This window comes from Myxocyprinus asiaticus, chromosome 13, assembly GCF_019703515.2.
Source record: "Myxocyprinus asiaticus isolate MX2 ecotype Aquarium Trade chromosome 13, UBuf_Myxa_2, whole genome shotgun sequence".
NCBI lineage: Eukaryota > Metazoa > Chordata > Actinopteri > Cypriniformes > Catostomidae > Myxocyprinus > Myxocyprinus asiaticus.
This window is the reverse complement of record NC_059356.1, coordinates 21,637,151-21,652,505: the sequence shown is the minus strand read 5'-3', so window position 1 is coordinate 21,652,505 and position 15,355 is coordinate 21,637,151. Positions and strand designations below refer to the sequence as shown.

The 15,355-nt window shown below is 37.9% G+C and overlaps 1 protein-coding gene across 1 annotated transcript in view; it reads right to left on the bottom strand.

Annotated features, from left to right (window-relative positions):
- Window positions 1-15,355, bottom strand: part of LOC127450901 (unconventional myosin-XV-like) — a 45,955-nt gene that overhangs the window by 14,490 nt on the left and 16,110 nt on the right. Inside the window, exons 18-32 of the mRNA XM_051715363.1 lie at window positions 14,009-14,054; window positions 13,789-13,913; window positions 13,537-13,654; window positions 13,019-13,194; window positions 12,803-12,887; window positions 12,665-12,718; window positions 12,503-12,584; window positions 8,925-9,055; window positions 8,684-8,779; window positions 8,358-8,593; window positions 6,604-6,782; window positions 3,872-3,944; window positions 2,863-3,054; window positions 814-920; window positions 614-696 (exon numbers count right to left, since the gene is read on the bottom strand). Coding sequence (XP_051571323.1) covers window positions 614-696; window positions 814-920; window positions 2,863-3,054; window positions 3,872-3,944; window positions 6,604-6,782; window positions 8,358-8,593; window positions 8,684-8,779; window positions 8,925-9,055; window positions 12,503-12,584; window positions 12,665-12,718; window positions 12,803-12,887; window positions 13,019-13,194; window positions 13,537-13,654; window positions 13,789-13,913; window positions 14,009-14,054 — 1,783 coding nt within the window. The remainder of the gene's footprint in view (window positions 1-613; window positions 697-813; window positions 921-2,862; window positions 3,055-3,871; window positions 3,945-6,603; window positions 6,783-8,357; window positions 8,594-8,683; window positions 8,780-8,924; window positions 9,056-12,502; window positions 12,585-12,664; window positions 12,719-12,802; window positions 12,888-13,018; window positions 13,195-13,536; window positions 13,655-13,788; window positions 13,914-14,008; window positions 14,055-15,355) is intronic.

Below are 15,355 nucleotides of genomic sequence, written 5' to 3'. Positions count from 1 at the left end.
AGGCAAAGCAAAACAGACTCTCACCCAGGCTGGAACCTTCTCAACTCAGTCATACGAGAAATCAATCTCCCCACGGGAGTACCTTATACTCTCTAAGAGGAGCATGGCCCATTTACTATTGCCAAAAAGAGACAGAGCTGTGCTGGCTTTGACCACAGAAATCAGGCTTTAACTTTCCATTCTAGAATGTTTAAGTGACCAAAAATATATTATTGTTGTGCTATTTGTGCACTTCTTTGAGCTTAATGGTTTACATGCTTATTTTTACAGGTGGCCTGAATTATTTCTTTGTTTGCAACCAAAAAAACATGCTTTAGTCCCTTTAAATCCTACTGCCATACCTCTACCTGGAGTTTAAAAACACCAGACATTCTCTCAAAGGCATAATATCTTAATGCTATTGGCAAAAATAAATAAATAAATAAAAATGGGATTTAATTCTGTGAAAAATACTGTAAACTGGTAACTTAATCACCTTCAATGCAGGAGGCCTGGCACCAACAGAGTACATTTGATACACTCAGTCACTTACAACCTGAAGATCAAATGTCTTGTTCTATTCTGCATACATTTATGTTGTATTTTTAAGCTGTTCCCCAAATATTTGACTCACCCCATCAGACAGCACTGGGTCAAACAGGCTGTCAAGATATCTGTCCATGCCTTTCTGAGCTGGAGCCTCACTGATGTCTGATTCTATTGGTTGGTCATAGTTATTGGGAAAATAACAGAAATCATGTAATTTGGATATGGAATATATGCATAAGTACAGAAAGTATAAAAGCATCTTGAAAGCAAGTATAAACAGCTGACCATGGCTGTAATATCCATCTGAATCTGGGAGGCTGGAGCTGGCCTTTGCCCGGGGCAGAACAAATGAGCTGTCATCATCGGAATCAAATCCACTTCCAAACAAAGCCCTGTGAAAGTTCATATTGAGGGCAAAATATCAGTTAACACTACATTAATACTATAAAAACTTTTCCCACCTTGGACACCTTGAAGTTACATATTCCACCATTTTGAGTTTGGATTTTTATTAGGGCTGTCAATTGATTACAATTTTTAATCAAATTAATTATATGATATGCCAAATAATTAATCATATTCATCACAATTAATCGAGAAAGGCCCCCAAATAAAAACTGTATAATAATGAAATAATTCCAAACAATTATATTTAAATAATTATAAGTATAATATATATATATATATATATATATATATATATATATATATATATATATATATATATATATATATGTGTGTGTGTGTGTGTGTGTGTGTGTGTGTGTGTATATATATATATATATATATATATATATATATATATATATATATATATATATATATATATAATAAATATAACAATTCACATAATTAAAATACGTTACTGTGGCAGATGAGTAAAGCATTTATTAGACAATACAAAAAGTGCCTTTAGAAAGCAATATATTGTTTGAACATAAGCCTTTCATTGGGCTACATTCCACAGCAATCCATTTTGCAATTGAAATCTGTCTGAGCTAGACTATTATAAGGGTTTTTCTACTGATGTGTGCAGCTGGATTTGCGCTTACTGCCCCCTGCTGAGTGCTGACTGAGACTCATAAAAACATGAAGGTAGTACTTTAAGCTTGAATGCTTGGTAGGAATATTCCTTATTATGGTCAGGGGGGTATGATTAATGGTGTACATTTATTACACAAAATTGTTTATGTAAATAATTGTAATGCGTTAATTTGACAGCCTTACTTTAAATGTCTATTGGCTTTGAAAGCATATGGTAGTGTACTCCTAAAAGTTGAATTAACTTTCAGTGTATATACACATTAATATACAGTATTCCTCTTGCAGGAAAATGGACCAAAAACATCCAAATCAAATGTCCCTCCCCTGAATACCAAATGCAACAGACAATCAATTAGCAAATTATGACTGTGACATGGGGCTCTATTTTCATGACTGCGCTAGACGCAGTGCAACGTCCGTGCACAACGCCTCGTCTTATTTTTGTGAAAGCAATAATTCTAAACACAATTATTGGGACAGCACAAAGCGCAAGTAGGTGTGGGTGGGAGTATTTGTGCTATCTGTGATTGTATGCGTGCAAACTGTGGGTGTATTGTATGTTAATGAAATGCCGCAAAGCGCAATATGCTAGTTTAATGAGAAATAGGTCATTGCACTAAAAAGTTTCACAACCACATCCGTTTTCAGCACAAAGACTAAATTCAGTTCCTGCATTTGCAGTTTGAAGATTCCACCAGTAGGTGGTAATAAAATTAATGTCCAAACTCTGAAAATAAAATTCATTTTTGAATTTATGACATTTGTGTAACATTTTCGAGGTTATAGTTTATTTTTCAAATTTTCTTTTTATTTATTTTTTATTTATTATTATGTTTATATTTACAATTGTATTTATGATCTAATTTGTATTGGTATTTTCCACCTGTTGTCATACAGTGATTTTTAAGTCACTGCAAAATGGGCCAGCGGAAGAAGTTGGAGAGGGTAAAATGTTTGGATTTGGAGAGGTGGTTGAATAAGATTTTTTGACCACTTTGTTATTTTGATTATATTTTAATTCATTTAAAGTGTCATTTGAATTTGGAAATATTTTTGGTTACATTTTTTGGGGTTTCTCTAAATGAATTTAATTTTTAAACAAAATCGTCCAGTAGAAGTGAAGTGCATACAAAATTACAATTTTACACACTTCATCTTTAAGCAAGCAGAGCAGACCTATTTAAATGCAATTCATATCTATGAATAGTGCACATAATCCATTTCCAGTGTTAATTCATCTAGATTACTCAAAGGAGACTAAACATGAGGCAGTATAATACAGATACTGACAGAATGGCATTGGGTCTGGTTCTGGTGGGACTCTCAGCCGAGATGATGAAGTAGGATTTTTGCTTCGGAAAATTTTTCATCAGCTCCATGTCTGCGATCAAGTCCATCACGTAATCGTGCCCTGCAAGCTCCGCCCACTGTCCATGCTCTTTCATGATGACTGAGCAACCCTTCCAGGCCTCCGTCACACCCCTGTGGAGCCAATTAATGGAACTATTCATTTCAGCCAAATTACAGATGGCAGAGATAATGAAGGGCTCATTATAGACTCTACATATCCCAACATGCTTGAAAGAATCAGCCATGCACTAATGACTGGAATACAGCATATGAAAAGGCTTCTAGTGAAGACTAATACATGGAAACATTACATCATTTAAACAGACTAAAATGTGCCAAGAAAAGAGTTCTTGGCTGAACTAGATTTTAACATTAGATTTTTACAAACTATGTGAGTGGTGCTTGCCCATGCAAAACTCACCGGCATGATGCTAGGATGTTGTGTGTTGATGCCATTGTCATGTGGTTTCTAAGGTGTACTGAGTGATTTTTAATGCATTGCTATGTGGTTGCTAGGGTGTTCTGGGTGGTTGCTAGGGCATTGCTATGTGGTCTCTTTCTGACCCAAGTCAAAAGAGCCCACTTACATGTCTCTATGTCATTCTGTCCCTATATGTGGCTGGGGTCCCTCTCCTTCAGTGAAGATCTATTGGTTTTTCTTATTATACACCAGGCAAAAATTCACTGTCTCTTCATATGAAAAAGTAATAGCAAAGTTTACCTAAATAAGCTAGGCCCGTGCCACAAATAGTGAGGGATAAGGTATGTGCTAAAGTTAATACTTAGGGTTAGGGGTTTAGAAAAACTTGCTTTAGCAAGTAAAATTAATTAATGAAACAGAAAATATGGTGATAAAAAAAGACAAAGGTGATAGATAATATGGTGTTTTGTGGGAACTGATGCACACATAGCATTTTAAATAGCTAGATTAGGTTGCTTGGTTTTATACCTGTGTTGTAGAATATCTCCAGCCAACTCCTCCCCACTAGTCCAGGAGTGCACAGGGCACAGGAAAGATATCCCTGCCAATACAATATGACGTTTAACAGCTGTGGTTAGACAGGCATGAGTGAAGACTACACGCAAATGCCTTTTTTATATTCTGTTTAGCACCAGATCAGGTATCATCAGATATAGCTGAGCTTTACACAATTGTCTCCAGAGGGTTTAGAGATACAAAGGAACCTGCCAGGTTGATTTATGAAGATTGCAGTGATGGAAGAGCATTTAAAAAATGCTCCATTTGGTGTTTGCAAGCTATTGTTTCTTTCTTGCCTTATGTAAGTGTGCATATCTCTTCCATGCCAAACAAGGCGATCTCAAAATGTTTGTTCTCCAACATTCCTAATGAACAATGTCTCATTCATAGCCTCATTTTAAGACCACTATGCCTCAAAAATCTACTTTTATATTTTGCTAGGGTTTCTTTTGATACTTATATGCATTCATTTTATTTCATATTAATTCAATCAATATTTCATGAACATTATTCATATTAATATAATAAAGAAATAATATTAATATATGATGGTGCCGTAGCACTTTACAACACACTTTGCTAGTAAATGCACTACGTTTAATGAACAAACATTGAGCAAGTTTCTTTTTTGGTTAATGTTAATTTATGTTAATACTACAGTTCATTGTTATTTCATGTTAGTTCATAATACATTAACTAATTTTAACATATACATTTATATTAAACTTTTTGTTCATTGTCAGTTCATTTTAACTAATATAGTTAACTAATTTTAACAAATTCAACCATGTTGTAAAGTGTTACAAATAGTGCTGAAATGTAAAACTGAGGCTGGGTTACACAAAAAGAACTAGTTTTGAGTATGTAGATTTGATTTTAATTCAAGTTTAAAGTTAATCCCTTATTGAAGTTTAAAGTAATGGTGCAACAGGATTCAAATTAATTTAAGTTTACCGTAAAGCTAAAACCAGGATCTAAATGTATAGTTGATGTCAGAAGTTTTACCTTATCCAAATACATTTAAACTCAGTTTTTCACAATTCCTGACATTTAACCGTAGAAAACATTCCCTGTCTTAGCTCAGTTAGGATCACTACTTTATTTTAAGAATGTGAAATGTCAGAATAATAGTAGAGAGAATGATTTATTTCAGCTTTTATTTCTTTCATCACATTCCCAGTGGGTCAGAAGTTTACATACACTTTGTTAATATTTGGTAGCATTGCTTTTAAATTGTTTAAATTGGGTCAAACATTTTGGGTAGCCTTCCACAAGCTTCTCACAATATGTTGCTGGAATTTTGGCCAATTCCTCCAGACAGAACTGGTGTAACTGAGTCAGGTTTGTAGGCCTCCTCGCTCGCACATGCTTTTTCAGTACTGCCCACAAATCTTCTATCGGATTGGTCAGGGCTTTGTGATGGCCACTCCAATACCTTGACTTTGTTGTTCTTCAGCCATCTTGCCACAACTTTGGAGGTATGCTTGGGGTCATTGTCCATTTGGAAGACCCATTTGCGACCAAGCTTTAACTTCCTGGCTGATGTCTTGAGATGTTGCTTCAATATTTTCCTTCCTCATGATGCCATCTATTTTGTGAAGTGCACCAGTCCCTCCTGCAGCAAAGCACCCTGGAGCATGATGCTGCCACCCCCATGCTTCACAGTAGGGATGGTGTTCTTTGGCTTGCAAGCCTCACCCTTTTTCCTTCAAACATAATGCTGGTCATTATGACAAAACAGTTACATTTTTGTTTCATCAGACCAGAGGACATTAAGTAAGATCTTTGTCCCCATGTGTACATGCAAACTGTAGTCTGGCTTTTTAATGGCGGTTATGGAGCGGTGGCTTCTTCCTGGCTGAGCAGCCTTTTAGGTTATGTCAATATAGGACTCATTTTACTGTGGATATAGATATTTGTCTACCGGTTTCCTCCAGCATCTTCACAAGGTCCTTTGCTGTTGTTCTGGGATTGATTTGCACTTTTCGCACCAAACTATGTTCATCTCTAGAGACAGAATGTGTCTCCTTTCTGAGCGGTATGATGGCTGCGTGGTCCCATGATGTTTATACTTGCGTACTATTATTTGTACCGGTGAACGTGGTACCTTCAGGCATTTAGAAATTGCTCCCAAGGATGAACCAGACTTGTGGAGGTTTGATTTTACCATGATGTCAAGCAAAGAGGCACTGAGTTTGAAGGTAGGCCTTAAAATACATCTACAGGTACCTCCAATTGACTATAAATAGCAAGCTAATTAGCTAATAGCCTAAAGGCTTGACATCATTTTCTGGAATTTTCCAAGCTGCTTAAAGGCACAGGTAACTTAGTGTATGTAAACTTCTGACCCCACTGGAATTGTGATCAGTTCAATTAAAAGTGAAACAATCTGTCTGTAAACAACTGTTGGAAAAATTACTCGTGTCATGCACAAAGTAGATGTCATAAACGAATTGCCAAAACAATAGTTTGCTAATATTAAATCTGTGGAGTGGTAAAAAAAAAAAGAGTTGTAATGACTAAGTGTATGTAAACTTCTGACTTCAACTGTAAACCTGACAATATTTAACAAGGTTTAAAGTTTATTGCATTTAGAAGATAACTAAACGTTCATTTAATCCAGGTTCAATCTTACTGCTTATTGGTGCAACCCACCCTGGGAGTCATTATTGGGAAGCACTGTGTAAAACTCTGATACACACCATCAAAACAGTGCACTTGCAAAACCATGTTTGCTTTCTTCCTATTAGCTGTCCATTCCAGCAGTGACAGTGGGTAGGTCCTCGCTGTCTCAGGTCCATAAAGAGACTTCTGCATGGCTTGTATTAGCTTGTGTTGGCCGACAGCTTTGAATCCATTATAGGCATGGTCTGAAACAAACCTAAAACATACAAAAAAAAAAAAAGTGATAAATGCACCAGTTTAGCTTATTAAAAGTAAGCCCATACAGAACTACAGTATATTTAATGTTTATTAAATATTTTGACGAATTTGATTAGTATTTGTTATCAGCAAGAGTGTAGTACTCTCAGCTCTATTTAAAGGGTTAGTTCACCCAAAAATGAAAATTCTCTCATCATTTACTCACCTTCATGCCATCCCAGACGTGTATGGCTTTCTTTCTTCTGCTGAACACAACTGAAGATTTTTAGAAGTATTTCTCAGCTCTTTAGGTCCATACAGTGTAAGTGAATGGGTGCCAAAATTTTGAAGCTCCAAATCCATAAGGGCAAAATAAAAGTACTCCAGACAACGTTGGTGGTTAAATCCATATATTCTAAAGCGATTTGATAGGTGTGGGTGAGAAACAGATCAATATCTAAGTCCTATTTTTACTATACATTCTCCTCCCTGCTCAGTCAATTTCCACTTTACTTTCACTTTCTAATTCTCCTTATTGTTTTTGGTGATTCACATCCTTCTTGTATATCGTCCCTTACTGGGCAGGAAAGAGAATTTATGACCAAAAATGACTTAAACATTGATCTGTTGCTCACCCACACCTATTGTCATGGCTCCAGCATTTGCCGGTTCATTCTGTTGTTTGTTTTCTTTCCCTCGTGTTTCACAGGTGGAGTCGGTGAGTGTAATCGGCATTTCCATGGGAATTCTGATCGCTCCCGTGGAGGTGTCAATTACGGTAATAGATTTCTTACACGTTCCAACTGTCTTCCTCTGATTGCACGCCCTATTTCATCCCATGTGTTTAACCTGTTTGTTTGCTGGTTTATTGTTTGCTGTACCACTGACGTTTGCTTCCTGTTTAATGTGGAGTTGGTTGCGCTGTTCTCTAGGTGGTGTTTACCCCCACAGATCGCTATTGCCCTGCTGGTCGCTCCCGAGGAGGATTCCTTGAGTCTTGGGCATTGCTTCGCATCTCACCAATCTTCAGCGGATCTTTCCGGACTTCTACTACAACACCTACTGACGAACACACTCTCCTCGCCCTCCTGGCTTTATTATTTTGAGCTCGACCGAGCTGGCGCTGAGCGCTCTATATGTTAATAAAATACTGACATTTATCTCTTCTGCTCTTGGGTCCTGTTTTCCCCAGCATTCGTGACACCTATCATATCATGTCTGAACACATGAATTTAACCACTGGAGTCATATGGATTATTTTCATGCTCCCTTTATGTGGATTTTGGAGTTTCAAAATGTTGGTACCCATTCACTTGTATCGTATGGACCTACAGATCTGAAATATTCTTCTAAATAACATAATTTGTGTTTTGCAGATGAAAGAAAGTCATACAGTCATCTGTGATGGCATGAGGGTGAGTAAATATTGAGCTAATTTTCATTTTTGGGTGAACTATCCCTTTAACACATTTTACTACGTTTAAATCCATTCCTCATAATTTCAAAGATTTCCCCCCTAAATAAGTGCAGAAAATGCAGAATCCGTCAGAGCCTAATTAGATAAGCCAGACAGGCATTCTGGTATGTTGCTTACTTCAGAAGGTATTTCTCCATTTTGGCTGATGGTGCAAATGCACTCAGGCAGGCTAACAGCAACATCCATCCTCTCTCTGAGTTTTCTTGATTGGTGTTTCTCCAGACCTGATTGGCAATTTGACACAAGATTTCATCCCGCATGCCAGGGTTGGTGAGCCCCTTCTGGATGATGTAATTTCCAAATAAATTCTCCTGAGCACCATTCAGATGAGGGTCACCCATAAACCTCAAGATCTACAAAGTGGAAGGGCATAACTTTAATGCTAGAAGCATGAATAATAGAGGACAAATGAAAAAGCTTCAACAGTATATAATGCAGTGTACCATGACAAAAACATCTAGAGCCTCATGAGTAAAATCATCATCAACGTGGGTTAGTGGTGTTTTCAGTGGTGCAGTTAACATTCCAAACTTTGGCTCCTATGAAATGAAAGGAAATCAATGTATTAATCACTAAAGATTTGCCACTTGTTACACAGCAAACATTTGCAAAATATGTCAGGCCCATGTGAATATGTGAGTATTTATTTGTGTTCTCGTGATAAATGACTGAAGCTTGTCTTACTTTGAAGTGAATCTGGATGAATTTTGAGATGGTGTAGTTGTTGATGTCAAGAGGTAGCGTGAGCTGAGACTCCACCTGAACCGTGGGAGCCTGAACTAGAGCCAAGCAATCAGAATGAAGCTCTCTACCACCTTAAAAACAAAGATGATCCAAAAAAAAGTGGACAGAGGTGAGGTGGTAAGTACACAAAGTATAAGGTAAATGTACATTTAATCATTTAGTAGATAACTTTATCCAAAGTGGCTTAGTATTCAGAGTAAGCTAGAGTAGGACAGAAGCTAGAGCCAGGGCTGGTACTAGGACGCAACCTTTGGGGGAGCATTTTGATCTTTAGTGTGGGCAAGTTTTCACTATACCCGGCCACGGCTTGAGCAGAAGTGAAAATGCAGAAAAGTGGCAAAAAAAAAAAAAAAAAAAAAAAAAAAACTGAAAGGGATTTTTTAATAAAGTTTATTTATAGGGAGCACAATTGTGTATGGTTATGGTTTAATTAAGTGCTTGTGAAATAGACGTTTCTTCATTTATTTCTTGAAGGTTTCAGCAGATTGGGTTGAGATTTGGGGGAAAAAATCTCATAATTAACTAAACATTTTTCTCCAAAACATGTTTGCCACAATTATTGGCACCCCTAGAAATTCTTATGAGTAAAATATATCTGAAGTATATTCCCATTCATATTTTACATTTTTTAGTACACTTGGGTGACTAGAAACATGAAATTGTTCAGCCATGACTTCCTGTTTCACAGGGGTATAAATATGAGGTAACACACAGGCCAAATTCCCTTAATCATCAATCACAGTGGGTTAGACCAAAGAATAAAGTTCTGATGTGCAGCAAAAGGTTGCTGAGTTTCAAAAGATGTAAAGTGGCTAAAAGATAATAGAAATTGAAAATTTCCACCATCAGGGCAATAATAAAGAAGTCCCAATTAACTGGAGATGTTACAAATCATCCTAAAACAGGACATGTGTCTATATTGTCTCCACGCACAGTGAAGAGGATAGTTCGAGTGGCCAAAAATTCTCCAAGGATCACAGCTGGAGAATTGCAGAAATTTGGGTCTTGGGGTCAGAAAGTCTCCAAAATCACAGTCAGACATCAACTACTAAATAGTTTGGGAGGGTTTGAAGAAAAAAGCCTCTGCTCTCATCCAACAATAAACTCAGGCATCTTCAGTTTGACAGACACTACTGGAACTTCAAATGGGACTGGGTTATATGGTCAGAAAAAAACAAAAAAAGAGCTTTTGGTAGCAAACACCAGAGATGCATTTGGCTCACATCCATATGGAAAAGTACCTTATGCCCACAGTTAAATATGATGGAGGATATTTAATGTTGTGGGGCTGTTTTTATGCCAGAGGTCCTGGACATCTTGTTCAGGTACATGGCATCATAGACTCTATCAAATACCAATAGATAAAAAAATTAAAACCTGACTGCATCTGCCAGAAAGCTTAAAATAGGCCCCGGTTGGCTCTTCCAGCAGGGCAATGATCCAAACACACATCAAAATCAACACAAAAATGGTTAACTGACCACAAAATCAAGGTTCTGCCATGGCCATCCCAGTCTCCTAACCTGAACCCCATAGAAAACCTGTGGGGTGAACTGAAGAGGAGAGTCCACCAACATGGACCTCTGAATTTGAAGGATCTGTTGAGATTCTGTATGGAGGAATGGTCTCAGATCCCTTGCCATGTGTCCTCCAACCTCATTAGGCATTCTAGGAGAAGACTCAGAGCTGTTATCTTGGCAAAGGGAGGTTTCACAAAGTATTGAATAAAAGGGTGCCAATAATTGTGTCACACATACTTTTGACAAAAATATTTGTTTTTTGATAAAACTTGTGTTCAGTTTGCAATTGTTTGATATCCATTAGAGGATAGATTTTTGTGAATATTCTGAATGAAAGATCAAAAGGATTAACAAAAAAGACATATTTTTCACAGGGTGCCAATATTTTTGGCCACCACTGTATTTCTTCCTTTCCTGTCGAAGGTGCTGTATTATGAGCGAGCAGCATGATTTGAGACAAAACTAGAGCTCTTCAATGACGTGCGCTTGCACTGACAGCTTCATTGATTATGAACAGAAACGATAGTTTTATCATGTTGCTCGCTTACAGTGATGCGGTAAAACGGCATTTACATGTCGAATTAACAGGCTAATATTAAATTTTTAAGTTCAGCAAATATGCAACAATGCAATTCCTTTGCTCACTGTGCACTCACACTAAACACGACAAGTGTCAAATGAGCTGCAGAATGCTGCATGAGAGATAGAGAGAGAGAGAGAGAGAGAGAGAGAGAAAGAAGCATTAGTGCCTATTTACCAGCGCTAAAAATGTTAATGAAGCTGTACGAATGAGAAACGTAGTATTGCCATGGCAATACTGGTGACGGTAGCTATTGTGAGTGGATCTGCTGCATGCATTTGTGGATGGCTGTGAGTGAATCTGTTACGTGCATTTGTGGATGGCTGTGTGTGTGTGGATCTGTTATGTGCATTTGTGGATCGCTGTATGTGTATGTGGATCTGTTACATGCATTTGTGGATCGCTGTGTGTGTGTGTGTGTGTGTGTGGATCTGTTACGTGTATTTGTGGATTGCTGTGTGTGGATCTGTTACATGCATTTTTGGATCACTGTATGTGTGTGTGGATCTGTTACATGCATTTGTGGATCACTGTATGTGTGTATGGATCTGTTACGTGTATTTGTGGATGGCTCTCTGTGTGTGTGTGGATCTGTTACATGTATTTGTGGATGGCTCTGTGTGTGTGGATCTGTTATGTGCATTTGTGGATCGCTCTATGTGTGTGTGGATCTGTTCCATGCATTTGTGGATCGCTGTGTGTGGATCTGTTACGTGCATTTGTGGATCACTGTATGTGTGTGTGGATCTGTTACATGCATTTGTGGATCGCTCTATGTGTGTGTGGATCTGTTATGTGCATTTGTGGATGGCTGTGTGAGGATCTGTTACGTGCATTTGTGGATTGCTGTATGTGTGTGAGGATCTGTTACGTGCATTTGTGGATTGCTGTGTGTGGATCTGTTGCGTGCATTTGTTGATTGATGTGGGTTGATCTATTGTGTGCATTTGTGGATCGCTGTACGTGTGTTTGGATCTGTTACGTGCATTTGTGGATCGCTGTATGTGTGTGTGGATCTGTTACATACATTTGTGGATGGCTGTGTGTGGATCTGTTACGTGCATTTGTGGATCGCTGTATGTGTGTGTGGATCTGTTACATGCATTTGTGGATTGCTGTGTGTGGATCTGTTGCGTGCATTTGTGGATCGCTGTGTTTGGATCTGTTGCGTGCATTTGTGGATGGCTGTGTGTGGATCTGTTGCATGCATTTGTGGATCGCTGTGTGTGTGTGTGTGTGTGTGTGTGTGTATGTGTGTGTTTGGATCTGTTGTGTGCATTTGTAGATTGTTGTGTGCATGTGTGGATCTGTTACATGCATTTATGGGAGGTTTCGAGACTGTTTTCACTCCATACGCCAGGCACCAGTGGTTCCATCACACAGTATTTTGAAAGTGTGTGAGAATTGCACTGCGGTACCTGCGGCTGCCAGCAGCAATGCTCCAAGTTCAGCTGGAATGGCCAGATGAGTGACGTTGACCACTTCCCTTCTTGACAGCTCCTACAAATAAAGTATTTACTGTGTAAGTATAAAAAATATACTAAATTATGTTTAATTCAAAGATTGAATGTCATTCCTACCATTTCTCGGATCCTTTCCTCCTCTTCTGCCTTCCTCCTGGCTTCATATCTCAGCTACAATAGTAAGAAGAAAAACAATTTAATATGGGATTGTAGCTTCAGCCTGATCACTAACTACTTAAAATGGATTGTTCTTACCCGAATGTATCTCTTCCGATTAACATACATATGAACCAGAGAGCGGAATTTCACCAGGCTAGCTCTCATTTTTACATATCGCTTTCTGTGAAAATCATAAACAACATATATGGATCATTCAATGACGAATATGAATCATTAAATCATATCATTATAGTTTAAGCACCTTCTGGAGCAGCTAAAAAGACCTATAGGCTGAGAAATGGTAGCTGGTACCTTGTGAGATAGCCTCGGCAGTGGGCCTGCAGCCGTATGATCTTCATACGAAAGACCATGTAGCGTTTTCTCACAAAGAACATCCTGGTGAAGCGCTGCAGAGTCAGAGCAGCTACATGCCTCACTCTGTCCCTCTTACTCTCCAACAGGAAGTAAATGTCCTCTTTTATGAACAGCTACCAAACATTAAGAGGTGCATTTAAGTACTAAAACAGAAATGTTCAAATTGTTATATAATTATTACAACTGGGACTAGTTGTCTCGTGTAATATGTCACTAAGGTAAATATAGGGTTTTGAGCAAAAAGTCCAAAAAGTTGCTGTTTCATGAAATGTCTTGTGCTTAGCCTCATATTGGCTGTTTAATGAGCATTTTGTAGCAATGGCTTTAACGTATGTGCATATATTGAAACTGAATAGACTCAATAGAGTAAATCTTGACTTAGGTAATAAGTGTGACAGCTAGCCAAGATGGAGAGAACCAAGGGCACTATAAAGTGTTTTCAGAATCATGCTCACCTTGGTGACACCGACTTGAAACACTCCTGGCCTCACAGGGCAAAGCTTGCTCAACATGATGACACAGTTTTCACCATTGGCAGGGGGAGGTTGTTTGATGCCTAGCAGTGACTTGTATCTAAATATAACCAAATAATTGGATTAGCGTTTAAAATATTAACAGACAGAAAGTTGATAGCTAATGATTTCAGATACACCAGGGAAAGCCCTGTGTTATGTCCTCAGCTTTAGTATTACATTTTTTGCTGTTACCTGAAAAGGAAGATATCAAAGGGCATTCTGATTGGATAGCCCTCTCTCCTGATTCGAATGGTTTCCAAAATCCCAGAATAGCTAAGCTGGGCGCTGACTAGATCCACGTCAAACACACCAGGCTCCTGTAAGGTTACACACTCTGTCAGTCGATTTCAATTCCAGATAAGACATTGTTAAAAGTTTAACACCCCTGAACTCAGTGACTGCTGTTTCTTACCTTGTTTTGGTTTGGCTTTATGCACCGCACAAAATATGGGTTGGATCTGTTAGTTAAAAAATGTAAAGGAAGTGCTCGATGAAAAAACTGACTTATTATGACTTACTATGAGATTTACAAAGACACTGCAATGCACAGTTAAAGGATTACTTAAACCCAAAATAAAAATTCTGTCTAGATTTACTCACCCTAATGTTGTTCCAAAACCTGTATAACTTTCTTTTGTGTTTGGAAGTTGTTAACTCAAGAACTGCTGCAACCAGATCATTGAGTGAGTAAGTTGAACTCAAAAACTGGATTAGATCGATTTGTGTGCACATTATTAGCCCGGATTTGTGTACAAATCAAACCATCCACTAAAATATTCAAATCAAAAGAATGATTTGTTCAAACAGTATTACTAAGAAGACCTAGGGTGGATGTCAAGATTTTCAATGAATAGCTTATTAAAGGGTTAGTTCACCCAAAAATGAAAATGATCTCATCATTTACTCACCCTCATGCCATCCCAGATGTATATGACTTTCTTTCTTCTGCTGAATACAAAGATTTTTAGAAGAATATCTCAGCTCTGTTGGTCCTCACAATGCAAGTAAATGTTGACGAAAACTTTGAAGCTCCAAAAAGCACAAAAAGGCAGCATAAAAGTAATCCACAACTCCAGAGGTTTAATCCATGTCTTCAGAAGTGATATGATAGGTGTGGGTGAGAAACAGGTCAATATTTAATTCCTTTTTACTATCCTTCTCCACTTTCACATTCTTCTTCTTTTGTTTTTGGCAATTGGCATTCTTCATGCATATCACCACCTACTGGGCAGGGAGGAGAATTTATGGTAAAAAAGGACTTAAAGGGATAGTACACCAAAAATGAAAATTCTCTTATCATTTACTCACCCTCATGCCATGCCAGATTGTTTAATGTTCTTTCTTCTGCAGAACACAAACAAAGATTTTTAGAAGAATATCTCAGCTCTGTTGGTAATGTACATACAATGCAAGTGAATGGTGGTGAGATCTTTGAAGCTCAGAAAGGCAGATAAAGGCATAGAAGTAATCCATAAGACTCCAGTGGTTTAATCAATGTCTTCTGAAGCGATCCAATCGGTTTTGGGTGAGAAAGGACCAAAATGTAACTCCTTTTTCACTGTACATCTAGACAGCAGTCTCCTTGGCGATCATAATTTCAAGCTTGATTACACTTCCTATAGCGCCATCTAGCAGACTGCACATGCATCAAGCACTAGGAAGTGTAATCGAGTGTAGTCATGATTGTGCCTGGAGATTGCAATTGCAAGATGTACAGTGAAAAAGGAATTATTATTTGGTGTGTTCTCACCAAAAACCA